Below are 15893 nucleotides of genomic sequence, written 5' to 3' on the forward strand. Positions count from 1 at the left end.
ACCGGTCTCCATGGAAACGCCGCTCACACTTCCACACTTGCAGCAGACGTCGTCTTTGACCCCGTTTCTCCGAGAAAGTTGATTAATTTATGACATAAATCTTTTATCTGACTCGACGTCAGGGTGAAGAAGCTGAGAGACGCCGTGTTTTAACAGTTGTTAAAAAAAGCCCCCTCGCCCCCCCCCACACACACACACACACCGTTCATTTGTTATGAAACTAAAGCGCTTCAACCTCAGCTCGCTCCATTTTCATCTAAAGTTGTCGTTTGTGACTCATCGATTCTCAGTGAAGTGCTGAATCACTACTGAAGTCAAATAATAAAAAAAAAACCTTTAATACGTTTTATCACCTCCATAAAAAAACTTTAATCTTCTGAGTGATCTTTTATGAACATCCTTCAGCCGCTGCAGGTCATGTGACACTTTCCCCGTGTTTCCTCATCTTCTTCTTGTTCTCTTTCAGGACCTTCATCAGTCTCTCAAACACCTTTTGTTTAATTTTTCTTTTTAAATTTTATTTAACGGCTCAAACTCCAACGTCCATCAGTCCGTCTGACACAGATCTGATGGACATCAAAAAGTCTCCATTCTAAAAAAAAAAGGAACAAAACCTCAAAGGATTTTAGTTTGAACTGGACTTTAAGGAAAACTGCACAGAAGATAAAAGTTTCATGATAAAACTCCAACTTCTACATTCTTCTCAGCAGCGTCTCAAGTGAAACTGAGAGGCGTGTGTGGCTCTAAAGATAGGGGGTGCTGTCGGGGAGAAAAACACGGATTATCCCTTTATAAAAAGACTATATTTGAAGTTCTCGCTTCTCCTCCCCAAATATTAAGTCCTAAACAAAATCAACAAGTAGATTATATAGAATGACACGCTGCTTTTGATAAAGGTTAGAATGAAGACTACTGACACCCTCTAGTGGTGAAAAATGAAACCAACTCCCCAAGAATCCGTAAATGCAGAGGCTGAAAATACAGTGTCATCCTCATCCAGAGGGGGTAATGAGGGGTGTATTGAAGTTTTTTTAATATAGTAAACAAAAATGTTTGCTTGATTGATTACAAGGGTTATATTTAAGACAACTCCACTGCCAGGTTCTCCTCAATAACCCCCCCCGACTCCCTCCTCCTTCATTTGTGTGTGTGTGTCTTCAGTGAAAGAGGAGTATGTGTCAGAAGAAGAAGAAGAAGAAGAGGAAGAGGAGGAGGAGGAGACAGAGAAGGATGAACTCGTGGAGAAGATCCTCCAGCAGGGGGACACAGCCATCATCTACCCCGAAGCCCCTGATGACGAGCAGAGTCCAGTGGAGACAGGAGGTGCCGATGAAAATGGTACAACTCCACGCACACAAGAAGAACTTTTAGCTTCCAGCAAAAAAAAAAACAAAAAAAAAAACTTTTGATTTGTCATAATAAAAAAAACTGAAAGAATTATTCCATCTGCTCTTCTTCCAGGCACACCAGATTCCTTCTCCCAGCTGCACACTTGCCCCTACTGCTCCCGGGGCTACAAACGCAACGCCTCACTAAAGGAGCACATCAGGTATCGCCATGAGACCAGCGACAGCAACTACAGCTGCTCGCACTGTAGCTACACCTTCACCTATCGCTCACAGCTGGAGAGGCACATGAGCCACCACAGGGGCAACAGGGAGCAGGTAAGAGACGAGGAGGCGTCGGCTGCTTCATGTTAGAAAATGAGTTTAATGTAAACAGTGGAGGGCATTAAACTAGGACGAATGGATTGACCTAATGCAGGGTCTGTGGCTTATTAACAGATGAAAATCAGAGTTTCAAATAAACCTTTTCACACAAAGTTTCTCTTGTTGTAACTTCGTTATTAAATTGTATCCACTTATTTTAACACATCAATTCATGAATATAAGCAATAGAAAAAGTAGTTTTTGAATTTATGAATAAGAACTGTTTTGTTTTGACAATAGTATAGTTTGGTTTTAAAAAAACTAACAAAACAAAATTCACAACTGTTACATTTTGTAACGATATTATGATTTTAAAAAATGCTTTCTTTTTTACCCGGAAGTGTGTCGTTTCACTTCCTTTTTGGCGACTTGCTGTTTTGTTTTTGTTTTTTTAATCGAAGAAGTAGCGACTTCCGGTTTACTTCCGGTGTACCGCAGCAGCGTTAGCCCCACAGAGCTAACATAACAGGTTACCAACCAGGTGGACGGTCACGCAAGAGTGGACGTCGTTATAACCGCGATATGAAGCGAACATAACGTTGACTGTGAATGCATTAAACGAAGGTAGTTTTTTTTTTTTTAAATTTGTTATTGTTTATAGCTGCTTATCGACTAAAAAAAAAATGTTATTGTTTATAGCTGCTTATCGACTAAACGAACATTAATACATTTATTCTCACATTTGATCATTTGTGGTGATTTTAGTTACATTGTTGTTTCAACAGTTGAACCGTGAACCAGACCAACAGAATATAGTTGTTCTCATTTAAACTATTTCTCCAGTATTGCTGTTTTAAAGGTATTACAGAAGTACCTTGATTTTGTCAAGAGTTTTGTTAATAACTGTCTTTGATTAACTACCCTGTCGTTACACCGTTATGTAACAGCCGTATTATAGGCTAGTATCCTTGGATTTCTGTTCAGGCATAATAAAAGACAGTTTGGTCTTCAGTTCAGAAAGTTTAAATCACATTGGAATGTCATTATTGTGGAGGGGAATCAAATGTTTCCGGTCTATCTATTATTAATGTGTGATCCTGTTGTTTCAGCGTCATAATTCCCAGCCGACAGGAACGATCGGAACAGGAGGGAACCGCAAGTTCAAGTGTACTGAATGTTCCAAGGCCTTCAAATACAAACATCACCTGAAAGAGCATCTGCGTATTCACAGTGGTGAGTGGTTGTCAGTGCAAACAACAAACACACACACACACACACCACAAATATACATACACATATACATTTGACCTTTTGTTTTGTTTGTTGTTCAGTAGCTAAATGCACAGACTTAACTTATTTACACATACGTATTGCATTAATGTCAAAGTAGAATTTATGTCACATTGGATGGGATAGATCGCTGCATTACACAGTGTATTTTAATGACAATATGTGTCAAAAAATCTAACGTAACAGGTTAGTAATCTAACATGGTCACATGGTCAGTACCATGGTACCAGCCTTTAATGTCAAAACCAGTGGGCCTTTAGGTTTGACATCTGATTTATAATAATAAATAATAAAGTGTACAGTCATTAACAACACCGTCGTTAACGTCGTTAACTGTAACTTGGTTGAACTCTGTTGCTGTTTCAGGTGAGAAACCGTACGAATGCTCCAACTGCAAGAAGCGCTTCTCCCACTCAGGCTCCTACAGCTCCCACATCAGCAGTAAGAAGTGTGTGAGCGCTTCACATCCCAACGGCGTCGCCCGGACGTCGACGAAGGCCACCCCGTCTACCGCCCAGGCCGCCCCGCTGGTGATAGCCCCGGCCCGGATGATTCTCAAAGAGAAGATTGAGAGTAAACCCCTGCAGGAGCAGCTTCCTGTGACCCAGATCAAATCTGAACCTGTGGAATACGCGTGCAAGCCGGCGATGGCGGCGACGGCGGCCAGCACCAACGGGGTGGTGAACGGGGGCGCCGCGCAGCCTGCTGCGGCCGCAACTGTGCCTCCAGGCGTGGCCATGGTGGTGCCGACGGTGGGCTTGATGTCGCCCATCAGCATTAACCTGAACGACCTGCAGAACGTGCTCAAGGTGGCGATGGATGGGAACGTTCTCAGGCAGGTGCTGGGCTCGGCCAATGGGCTGGTGGCGCAGGGCAAGCAGGGGATCGTAGTGCAGCAGCCGCAGCAGCAGATCATCAGCCTGCCGGCGTTTGTGGATCACGACGGCACCACCAAAATCATCATAAACTACAGCATCAGCCCGGCGCCCGCCACCGCAGCCACCACCCAAACTGAACCTGTCCTTGTCAAAAATGCTCCGGCTCCGCCGCCCACTGTGACTAGCGCTGCTGCCGACCCCTCCCCCACAGACACGGGTAAACTCCCAACCCCAGAGGTGGCCGACCTCAGTCTTGTCAAGGAGGAGCCAGACTCTGTGGCCGTCTCGCAGGAGCCTCAGGCACCTGCACCGACAAAAATGGAAACTGTTGACACCCCAGACTCAGCTCCGTTGCCAAAAGTCAACAGTACCAGTACATGTTTACTATGCGAGGACTGTCCGGAGAACCTGGAGGCGCTGCACCTCCTGCAGCACCGCAAAGCAGCTAACGGGGAGGCGGTCGACTCTGCCGCTCTGGACCCGTCGTTCGCTGCCTTGCTCAGCGAGGCGGGAGTGACTCTGGAGGAGCCGCCTGTGGACGACATCGTCTCGCTCCTCAAGAAGTACTTTGCCTCAAACGCCAAGCCCGACGAGAAGGAGCTGGCCGAGATCTCGGAGTCTGTTACTATCCCGGTGGACGTCGTGAGAAAGTGGTTTGCCAAGATGAATTCTGGGAAAAATGGCGGTAAAAGCTGCGGTGACACTAAAACGACAGGAACTACATATCGGACCTCAAAAGACACTATTAATGAGAACGGAGTGACGTCCAACAAGGCCTCGTCAGAGTCCGGCTGCACCTCCCCTTCAGACTCCTCATCACTAAGCCTCAACAACGGGAGTCTGGTCGTTATTAAAAGTGAGCCAGAAGACTCGGAGACGCCGGACTCCCAGGCAGAGCCGCTGGACCTCTCTCTTCCCAAACAGGTGGCTGCGGCACTGACCGCTAAAATCCTCACACTTCCTGCCAAACAGGAGCAGCCTCTGAACCTGACGCAGCTGCAGGAGGAGCAGCAGCCGCAGCAGCTCGCAGGTCAGACCATCTTCGTCACCGCGCCTCAGAACGTCAACCCAGTCAACATCGTCACCGCCGCCCAGCTGCCCACCCTGGTGGCCGTTGCTGGCCAGGGGTCCGTGGGTTGCCTCAGTGCCATCAACACCACCACCAAGAGAACCATCCTCATCCCCCAGCTGACCTACACCTACGCCACCGCCGCCGGGAACCCTTCTGGAGCAAATACTGTGGTGCTCAACGGCCATAAGGTGTGTTTGAGCGCACTTTGGGTTTGGGTTTGTTACAGCCGCTGGACGTCAGTGTTTGTTACAGCCACTGGACGTCAGTGACCGACGGCTGAGGGGTGGACGTTCACCAGGGTTTAGAAAAGTCTGTCATTATTATTATTATTATTAAGTAGTAAAATATAAATAAAACCTGCTTCAACAAATATGATGTACTGACAGATGTCAGGTTAAAAAAAAAAACAGATGAAATGAAGGAAACTTAAATAAATAAAAAGAAAATAAAAGTACTGGTTTTATGGTTTAAAAAAATGAAAAAGTCCATTAAATAAAAAGAAAACAATAAAAGTACTGATTTTATGGTTTAAAAAAATGAAAAAGTCAAGGTCAGAGGTCACAGACTGGACTGCTGCTCGTCCTACTCCAGTGGACACAGGTCAGCAGCCCTACACAGTAGGAGCGGCCAATCAACACAGGAGAAAGTGTTGATTGGTTGATTAGTGTGAAAGTGTTAAAACTGAAGATGAAACTCAGTTTGTTTGTTTGTTTCTTCTTCTTCTATGCGAAGATAAAAGTCTGGAAACAAACATTGAGGTCGTGGCTTCTGCGGAGGAGCACAACCACTCGGACTCGTCTTCAGCGATGAAGCGGCGGCGGCTGGACAACGGTTGTTACCCCTGTGATCTTTGCTCCAAGGTCTTCCAGAAGGGCAGCTCTCTGCTCAGGCACAAATATGAACACACAGGTGAGAAGGGGCGTAGTACTGACGTAGTACTGACGTAGTACTGACGTAGTACCCATGAAGTAAACTCCCGTTGTTCTCTCAGTTTTTTAACTCAAATGCTTCTTGAGGATGTTTGAATGTTGAGGGGGGCATTTAAACATCTGGCTCCTCTGTCGTTGAGTGTGGGAACATTTAGAACCAAAGCGGTTCTCCGTAGGTTCTTGTCCTCACCCTGTTTGTGTCCACCCTCAGGTAAGCGGCCCTACGAGTGCAGCATCTGCAACAAGGCCTTCAAACACAAACACCACCTGATCGAACACTCCAGGTTGCACTCCGGAGAGAAACCGTACCAGTGCGACAAGTGCGGCAAGCGATTCTCCCACTCGGGCTCGTACTCCCAGCACATGAACCACCGCTACTCCTACTGCAAGAAGGAGGGCTCCGGGTCGGGCTCCGGGTCGGGCTCCGGGTCGGGCTCAGTACAGAACAAGGCTCGACGAGAGCACAGCAGCCCCGGCGTCGGTACGCAGTCGGACAGCCGTACGACGACCCCGCCCTCCCAAGTGGACTCAGACGAGAGGGAGAGCGAGGAGGAGGACGGGGACGACGAGGAGGCCATGTGTATGGACGACATTCGCGTCGTTCAGGTGGACGACGGCGAGTGTGAAATCTACGAGGGGAACTTTGACGACGAGGATGACGAGGAGGAGATGGAGGAGGAAGGGGCCGAGGGCGAGAAGGTGGAGAAGGAGGAGAAGGAGGATTCGTACGACGTGGTAGAGTTTGAGTACGAGGACAGTCAGCCGGAGGATGAAGAAGCCGGAGAGAAAAGTGCGGCGGGAAACCAGGAAGCAACAGACGACTGTGAAACTAATTTGGACAAAACCGTCGGGGAGGAGCCCGCTGCTGCCACGCCCACACAGGAAGCGGTGACAGGCGGCGAATGAGAGGAAGGACGGTTGTCGACGTGCCGATCATTGAAGTTAAGACATCTTGCCATGGGAATAGAAAGAGAAACCTGGCGGTTGCCTGACGTGAACGGTCCACCACTGTGTACAAAAATCCCAGGTGTGCCTGAACTTGAAAACGAAAAAAAAAAAACAGCGACTTTTTTTTTTTTTTTTCCATGTGAAAAACTAACTATCAGTGTTAAAATTGTTTATAGAATTACAGATTTTAAAGCTGAACTCATCACCCATCGACCTGTTTAGAACTGTTACTGAGACACCGTGTCCATGTCGTCGTGTCCATCCGTCCGTCCGTCCGTCTGTCGTCTGTCTGTTTTTATCTGGTCAGTGTTACTAATCTCATTTGTCTGAAACCTTTTATCCTGTAAAGATGAGAAAGATTTCTATACCTTTTTATTGCCAATGAAGTTTTCCTAAAAATCAGTATTTTATTGAGTTCTATGAACAAAGACCTCTGCACTACAGTATTCCTGGTTGACCTATGGATACATGCCTCACACATCGTACGCCCTTCAGTGTTAGCGCTACACTAGCTAGACAGACGTCGTCCGCGTTCCTGTTAATCTTTGCTAGCTAGCATCACCTTTGTTTTCTGTTTGACTGTTAGCCTTAAGGAAAACAAAGTATTCTTGGTGGGGAGGAGAGGGGGGGTTGTGGGCGGGNATTAGCCCAAATCAGGGAAGGTGGAGTCCAAACCTCAAAGCCAGCAAACGGGCACCTGTGTTTGGCAACCCGGGGCTGGTGAAGCTAAAATGGGCGGAGTCTTGGGTTATGACTTTGTGACGTAGGCTCCGCCCACACAGGCTCCAAAACACGAGAACCAGTTGTTACGGCGAGCTTGAGTTTTCCTTTTTTCTTTTTTTTTTGTGTCAACTTTTCACTCTGTGTGTTTCAAGTGTTACGATGATCTCATGTGTGATGTCATCACTTTACGTGAAGGATCGGGGCAGTTTCCTGCTCCACCCCCACCCCCCCCATCTCCCCCAAAATGCCTCCAGCCTTATGCAAGACCTGTGTGCTGTTAAAGTGCCATTGAACAGTGTTATGGTTTCTCCTTCACTTGTGTAGCCAGTGTTATGTTCCTTGTGTGACCTTTGACCCAGACCCACATTGACTAACGTTTGTTGACAGAACAGCAGGTTAAAGTCGGAGGAAAACCTCGAACAGTGTGTGACCCACGCCTGACAGTCGAGGAAACGTAAGTTTGTTTGGTTTTTTTTCTGCTACAAACACAGTGAGATGACCTGAGGTGAACGTCAGGATCAGATGTTCCAAAGAAAATTCAAAATTCATAAAGGAACGTTTCTAGAAAAGTCAGACATGGTCCAGAGGTTTTACAACATGAACATGAAACATCTGGACCTCAGGATCTTCACCACCTGAACCCTGAACTGAATCAGTGAGAGGTCCAGGTCCAAGTCCTGGTCCAGGTCCTGGTCCAGGTCCTGGTCCAGGTGATGAGTCCTGTGGGACAAGTTCGATGTTGGACTTAAAATCAGACCAACGTCGGAGCAAATCTCTAAATAATGAACTTCTATTTCGGCCTTTTGTTTTTGATGAACTGATACAAAAAACTGACAAAAATCTGGTGAAGGAAACAAGTCTTCTCTTCACCAGGACCAGAGACCGTCTGAGGTCTGGTCTGTAGACCCGTGATCATCATTGGATCATGAAAGCTTTTCAAACAAAAAAGTCAAAAGAAGAAAAAAGGAGCTCAACACCAACTCCTTTGATCCTTTGTTGTAGCGTCATTAACGCCGACTCAGGATTTTCTCCTGTTCTCAGTGACCAGTGACTCGTTCTCAGTGTAATTACAGATGACTTGGACTCGAACCCCTGACCTGAACCCCTGAGGTCTTTGACTGGGACTTGTTTTAAAATCTTTGAATCAAAGTCTGATTTTAAACAGTTCTTTAGTGACTTGACCTTAATGACCTTAAACCCTGGGAATTTGACGAGTCACTCAATCTACCGCTGTGACTCGGACTAGAAAACCCATGGACAAACTTGGACTCTGACTCTGACTGATCTTTATTTGATCCTCAGTCTTCTGTGGAAAATTAAAAAACAAAAGGAAAACCACATCATTTTTTAACTTCCAGGAAGTTTACTGTCAGTTTTCACAGCAACAGTAGAGCTTCAGTGTAAAGACATGGCCACTAGGGGCAGCAGAGTTTAGGCAGGTGGAAACGTTTTCCCGTGAAAACTCAACCAATTCAACAGATTTAACAAAAATGAATTTTATTTTGTGCACTTGTGTCGTTGACACCAGCTGTTCCTGCACTTCAGGAGACGAACGTTGGTAAATGTGGTCTGAGAAAGTGTTGGTTTTTAAAATGTTTTAACCGAACAGTGTTTAAAGTTGTTGTTTATTGTATTATTTTCCCTGTGTTTTTTTTTGTTTTGTTTTTGTTTCCTGACAATGGCAGTATTAGAATCCCTTTCACAGATTAGTTTTCAGCAGACTTGTTTTTTTTTATAAATATATATTTATGTGTCTTTTTTTTATATTTTCTTTGATGGTTATTTATTACACATTGTAGTGTACATTAATGTAGGATGAACTGATACAATAATATATTTTAGTATGGAAAACAATGAATAATCTCACCACAGACGAGACAACTTCCCATGTCGTGGTTCTGGGAGCTGACGTTTGTTTTAACGAAGAAAGGAAAGAAAAAAAAAAGCGTCTGTATCGATGACGTGGTGTAACGCTGAGCTGAAACATGTGGAACGAACTGAGAACTGTTGGATGTGCATCTGCTCTCTGTCCTGATGAAGCTACTGAGTCTGAAACCTCTGTGATTTTTCTTTTTTAAAGCATGAGTCCCGGCCCGCTCCAAACACTCGCCCTCGATTTTCTTCTTCTGTGGTTGAAGTTTTTTTGTTTTTGTTTTTTGTTTTTCTGCTGTGGAAGCCAAACTCTGAACATGTCGCCATTTTTTCTGTTCTGTGCCAACTCTTCTCCACCCCCCCAGACTGACCCCCCCTCGTCTGTCTCTCTGTGTGTGTGTGTGTGTGTCCTTTACATGCTCTTTGTAAAATCCACTGTCTTTTTGTATTTGGTTGTTTTTAACTTTAGTTTTGCTCCATTTTTATGACTTCCTGTCACAATAAAAAGTAAGACACGACGTCGCTGCACTTTCTTCTTCACTTTTTCTAAATGTTTGTTTGTTTAAGACCTTCATTCATTCAAAAATAAAGTATAGAAATAAAGTATATTTCCCACTTAATTTGACAAATTTATACATTTTATTTTGGCAAACACTGTCAAACATTTCCTCCTAAAGAAGTGATCCTTAAGGTCAGCGAGACCAGGATATGACGTCATCATAAAAGTATATATTTAAAAAATAACAGACACGGGTTTTCACCCGCTGTTGTCATTTCACATTAAACAGAAGAGCAGTCAAAACATAAAGCAGCTTCGAGTTCACCGAGTTACATGTTGTAGCGCGGATCTACCGCTAGATGGTGCAAAGAGACCACGGAACCTGCTTCTCCGACGCCATTGAAAAACAAAGCGTCGCTAACGCAGCAGTGAGAAAACATCACATTCCTGATGGAGTTACAACGAAGTAAAAAAAATAAAATCAACCAAACGTTAATATTAAAAAAAAACAAAAAAACATGTTTACCGTTTTAAAACAGACCGTCTCATTGGTGCCTTTTATTAATTTGTCTAAATGAGACTGAAGTCCCAGCAGAGAAGACGAACTAAAGAGTCTGAGCGACGGAAATACACAGGTATATTTTTGTCATCAGTTAGAGATGAAGATCAGACTGGTGACATTCGCACTGTAAGGCAACATCTTGAACCACGTCGCCACCGTGTGGCTCACTTCAGGAATTTAATTCTTCTGAGAAAAATCATCATCACCATCATCAGTCACATTCAGTTTCCTCCTCTTTTGTCTCCTCCCTCTTCCTCCCAGCAGATTGAAGACATCATTCTGAAGACATTTTCGCCGTTTATCCGCGGTTTTCGCTGCTCCTCGTTTTACGACGCCTGGCAGCGTTACGGCCCAGAAGGTTTTAAAAGAAACACTTAAAACTTTCACGTCCGGAAATAAAATTCCCCAAGTATAAATCCAACTATATGAACATTTTAAGAGCCGGCCTTTTATTTATTTATTTATTTATTTTTATTTATTTTTTTCCCGTGGGTTAGTTGTTAGCTGAGAGTCGGCGCCGCGACGACGCCCGGAGCCCGACACTAAAACTTAATGTGATGCGTGTGAGAGTGGAGTTCAGTCGTCGCAGCAGATGCTGATGAGGGAGAAATCTGTATTTATTCCTCTGTTCCAGGCCAACGATTTAACACCGGCCGCCGTCGCTGCTCCCATCTTTACGACGTCCACTGTCTGTTTGTCTTCAGAGCTGATAAATCAGCCGCAGGGTCGGCGTCGCATCCAAACCCTGAGTTAGTGGGGGGGGGTGTTCTGTCCCTGCAGGGTCCCATGAACCCACAGTTAATGTGTCCATCCTCGTCCTTGAGTCAAAGCGTTCAACTGCTTCCTGAGACAAAACTGCGGCCCTGATCTCTGAGCTCCTGGGTTGGTTTTTTTTTTTTTTTAGAACTTGTCAAATATTTAAAGACTCATCCATCATCTGTGTGACTCACCCTGGGAGGGAGGGGGGCGGGGACCAGGAGTCCCTCCCCAGGGTTCAGACTCAACAGGTCAGCAATCCATCATAGAGACAATTGGCTCATATTCATAGCTGTGTGACCAGCAGGGGGCACTAATGGTGGGTTTGGGTACTTTTGCTCCGCCCTCAGATCTGAGCAACTTAGATGGACTTACTAATGACGGTTTAAAACGATCTGCTAAAAGTGTTTTTCTATTTGAATTCCCTGCAGGTTCCTCGTGGGTTCCACGTGGGTTCCTCGTGGGTTCCATGTGGGTTCCACGTGGGTTCCTCGTGGGTTCCACGCTCTTGTCCAAAGTTCAAGCGCTGCCAATACCTGGCCCACGTGACAAGACGGATTCATTTTTAAAGGTTTGCGACTTATACTCAGGTGCGTCTTATATATTGAAATATATTATTTCACGTTTAGTATTTTCACACTGACACCCCCTAGAGGGCACTCTAGGCTTGTGTACCAGTATCTGCTACTCCTGTACCACTGAAAATGTACATGTTTGTTATTTTTACACTGACAGCCGCTAGGGGGCACTCCTGTAAGTCACACTAAACTGCAGAGCAACTTATTCTTCATTATGAATTTTTCGGCTAGTGCGACTTATACTCTGGAAAATCAGTGTGAGGACCAGAGGTCACTGAAGGTCACTGTGAGGACCAGAGGTCACTGAAGGTCACTGTGAGGACCAGAGGTCACTGAAGGTCAGTGTGAGGACAAGTGGTCGTGTCAACTACGGCTCGGCTGGAACCACAGACAGAATCCTCAGCAGCACAGACTGAGATGGGTGAGGGGAGGAGGAGGTCTGGGGGGTGAGGTCTGGGGGGGGGTGACGTTGGCACAGCTGCAGTGTTTCAGTCGATTGTTTGAGGTTTACAGCACATTTAGCTCACAGCTGAGGCTGCGTGCACTAACCAACCACATCCAGGGTACAGCTGAGGCTGAGTGCACTAACCAACAACATCCAGGGTCACAGCGGGGGGGTCGAGGTCGGGGGTGGGGGGGGTGACAACAAGAAGTCGTTCAGGAAAAACAAACAAGTGTGGAACTAAACCCTCCCTGAAGCCTTTTATGTTCTGAGTTCATTAGCGGAACAATAAACACAGGTTTAGCATCTTCCCGGCTAAGCGGCTAACTTAGCTAAGTGGCTAAGTTTTAACAAGTTTCGCTCAGCGTTTGTCTTTGATTCCTTTCTAATCTCAGCTTTAATTCACAGTGTGTTATTGAAGGCGTGAGAGTCTGAGCTGATGTTGGAGTCATTAGAACAAACATCTCCTCCTGCTGAGAAGCTGCAGATCATTAGTTTCTCTCCTCACTTTTTATTCTGAAAAACTTCCCTCATTTAACAAACTAATGGATTCTTCCTCCACCCTCTCTCGTCTCCTCCAACCTAACCCGTCCGGCTCTCGTCTCCTTCTCCTGACCTTTCCCTCCAGCTCTGGGCTTCGTCTCCGCTCTGCTGCTTCTTCACTCAACGTCAGGGATTCTATTCCCGGACGTCACCGTCCCAAACATGACGGATGACGACCTACACTCAGACACAAACGATGGTCCGCAGAGGAACAGGTTTATCTCAGGGATCTCTGGTGAACACACACTCTGGTTTCACCTGTTAGAAACTGCTGGAATATTATGGTCTGTCTGGAGCCGTGCTGTGATTTATGAGAGACAGAAACCACAGATTTTTACCATCGCACTGAGAAGACGAACAACGACTCGACGGAGAAGATAAACAACTAAACAGACGAGGTCAATGACTGATTGGTTTTTTTTCATGACAATGGTCTGAACTTTGTGAAGGAGTTCTTCGTTTCCTGTCAGATTTCCACAGGTGAAAAATGACAAACTGGATTCACCCGGAGTTTCCTCGGACTCCGCCCCCAGTGATCATCAGCTGACCGTCACCTCTACCCCTGAGCCAGGCATGTTTTTCTGGTCACCATAAAAACGTCTCCATCCATCACCCTGTGACTGTCCAGACACAACCAGCCGAGCCCAGAGAGCTCTTCTCCAGCTCTGTGCTGCCCCCCGCCCCCCAGAGTAAAATCTAATCTTCATTTTCCAGGATCTGGGAGCAGACATAACAATCAGAGTCTAATTTCCAGCAGCGTTGGTGAGGAGAGCAGGGAGAAATGACCCTGGTGGAGGGTTTCATTTCCTTCAGTGGCGTCCGTCTGCTTTTTCATTTTCTTTTTTTATTTGCTCATGAAATCTGTGTAATTGTTCTCTGACGAGTCCTTCAGCTGCACAGCATCAAAGAAAAGAAAAAAAAAAACACTTCATTTTTAGGTTTTCTTTTAGAAACAGCCGGCGTCGTCTACTGACACAGACGTCGGATCGATCGAAGGGAAAAAAGAAATATAAAACTCAAAGTTTTATTGCAGAAAGTTCAGTTATCATGCATTTGTGCCAAGTTCAAGAACTGCGATGACGACCGGCCATCACTGTGTGGCGCTAGCACCTTACCGCGTGACCTCACTAGCATGTTTATGGTGTGAAGAGCTGCTTGTTTGATACAGACTTCCTGTCGTAATAGTCCCTGTAATTTCTGGACTATAAGTCGCTCCAGTGTATAGATCGCACAAGGAAGGTGCCCTCTAGTGGCTGTCATTGTGAAACTAAAGAACATGTCAATTTTCAGTGGTACAGGAGCAGCAGATACTGGTACACAAGCCTAGAGTGCCCTCTGGGGGTGTCAGCGTGAAAATACCAAATATTTGAAATGATGTTTTTTTAATATATAAGGAGCTCCCAGGTGGAATTTTCAGCTCTTTTTTTTTCTTTAATCTCTTCACTATTTTTCCTCCTTTTTTTCTTTAATTTCTTCACTATTTTCTCCTCCGTGTCTCGCCTCATTTTTTTCTTTAATCTCTTCACTATTTTCTCCTCCGTGTCTCGCTGATGTTTCCATCAAGAAATGAACGTAGGATCCATGTTGTTCCACTGACTTCACACCGTTTTCCCCTGACGACCAGAGGAGCCGTCCCTGATTTTCTGTTCTCTCCACACAGTCACACATTCTTCATGCAGCGCTGGTTTCGTCTGTTTTCTTGTAATTAAAACAGACAAAAACCGTCTAATTAAACGAGTTGTTTTCCCCGTGTGGCCAAACAGGAGAACTGTTGATGAGGACTAATGTCTGCTCTGATTGGAACAGACTGGAATGTTCAGTCCTGGCAAACGCGTTCGGCCGAGATACCAAACAATGGCTAATGATTCCCATCTCCACCCAGTTATGATGGACGACCAATCAGTGATGAGCGTCAAGGCGACAGGCCAGGAGTCGCGGCTGGTTGGCCAGCGGCCTTCTGGGAAGAGGCGGCGCTGCCAGAACAGACTGGAGGTCGGTGTTTGTCTCCAGCAGGTCGTATTAAAGTAGGAGGAAAAACGGACGCAGAATCATTTGATGTTTTAATGTTTCGTGTTGGGCGGCAGAGAAATGAGAACGTCGGAGGAGGAGAACCGAACGGAGCCAACTGGAGGAGATGTGGGGCTCCGGGGAAATCAACATAATGAAAACTTTTCACCTGAAAACACAGACCGCCGGCGCCGCCGAGCAATTTCAGCTCAGCGTCTGGATCAGACGGAAAAATGAGACGAGGAACGTCGACAACCAGAGGCTGAACATGAATGACCTGAGAAAGATCTACAGCAGGAGGGTCTGGGGGGGGGAGAGGAGGGGGGGCAGCCTGTAACCTGCAGGTCAAAGAGTCGAGCCCAGAGCTGCGGCCTGTCTGTATTACTAATCTATTACAGAACAACTCCGAGGTCGGAGAAGGTCCAGCAGCAGAACACTGACCGTCGTGGTCATCTGTGACGCGGCAGCACTGAGGCCGCTTAGGTTTTTATCCAATCAAAACAGACGGTTGTCCCGCCCCCTTCAGAAACTAAATGATTAGCCATCAATCAGTGTCTCCTGGAGACGTTCACACATCATCGTCATTGTCATCCTCCGCCGTGAAGACACTTTGATCATTTTTCCCTCCACCGACAAAGAGACGGCGTCTGATTGGTCGACTTCTCCCGCTCTTCAACTCTCTGTAAACTAATTACCCCTCACTCTGCTCTGCCCCGGGAGACGCCGCCGCCGCTGCAGCAGCAGAGATATGTTAGGGAAATATAGGAGTGAGTGATGGCGGCGCGGCGCGGCGGACGACCTTTACTGCGCGGCTCCAGCGGCGGCGTGAATGCAGGTGGGAACGGTCTATAAACGGAGGCAGTTAACCCAGCTCTAATTACACCGACATCACAGTGAGATGAGGGTTGGGGGGGGGGGTCGGCGCGGTGACGGATACTTGGGGGCTTTAATGATGGTTGACAGTCGATCGGACGAACTGGTGGTGAAACAGGAAATAGATTTTCCACCAGTGACTCAGTTCATCAGAACGGAGTTTGTTTTACTCTGTCACTAATGACTGGTTCAAACTGGTTTGAAACGATCTGCAAAAAGTGTTTTTCTATTTGAATTCCCTGCAGGTTCCTCGTGGGTTCCACGCGGGGTCC

The 15893-nt window shown here is 46.1% G+C and overlaps 1 protein-coding gene across 2 annotated transcripts in view; it reads left to right on the plus strand.

Moving 5' to 3' along the window:
• Positions 1 to 6905, plus strand: part of LOC103396793 (zinc finger E-box-binding homeobox 1-like) — a 36324-nt gene extending 29419 nt beyond the window's left edge. For both annotated transcript variants that reach the window (XM_008335017.3, XM_017042140.2), the window contains exons 3-8: positions 1162 to 1338; positions 1462 to 1664; positions 2759 to 2882; positions 3306 to 5077; positions 5618 to 5798; positions 6030 to 6905. In XM_008335017.3, the coding sequence (XP_008333239.1) occupies positions 1162 to 1338; positions 1462 to 1664; positions 2759 to 2882; positions 3306 to 5077; positions 5618 to 5798; positions 6030 to 6724 (3152 nt within the window). In that variant the 3' untranslated portion in view covers positions 6725 to 6905. The remainder of the gene's footprint in view (positions 1 to 1161; positions 1339 to 1461; positions 1665 to 2758; positions 2883 to 3305; positions 5078 to 5617; positions 5799 to 6029) is intronic.
• Positions 6906 to 15893: the final 8988 nt, after the last annotated feature.

The sequence above is a fragment of the Cynoglossus semilaevis genome, chromosome 20, assembly GCF_000523025.1.
Source record: "Cynoglossus semilaevis isolate Cse_v1.0 chromosome 20, Cse_v1.0, whole genome shotgun sequence".
NCBI classification, from domain to species: domain Eukaryota; kingdom Metazoa; phylum Chordata; class Actinopteri; order Pleuronectiformes; family Cynoglossidae; genus Cynoglossus; species Cynoglossus semilaevis.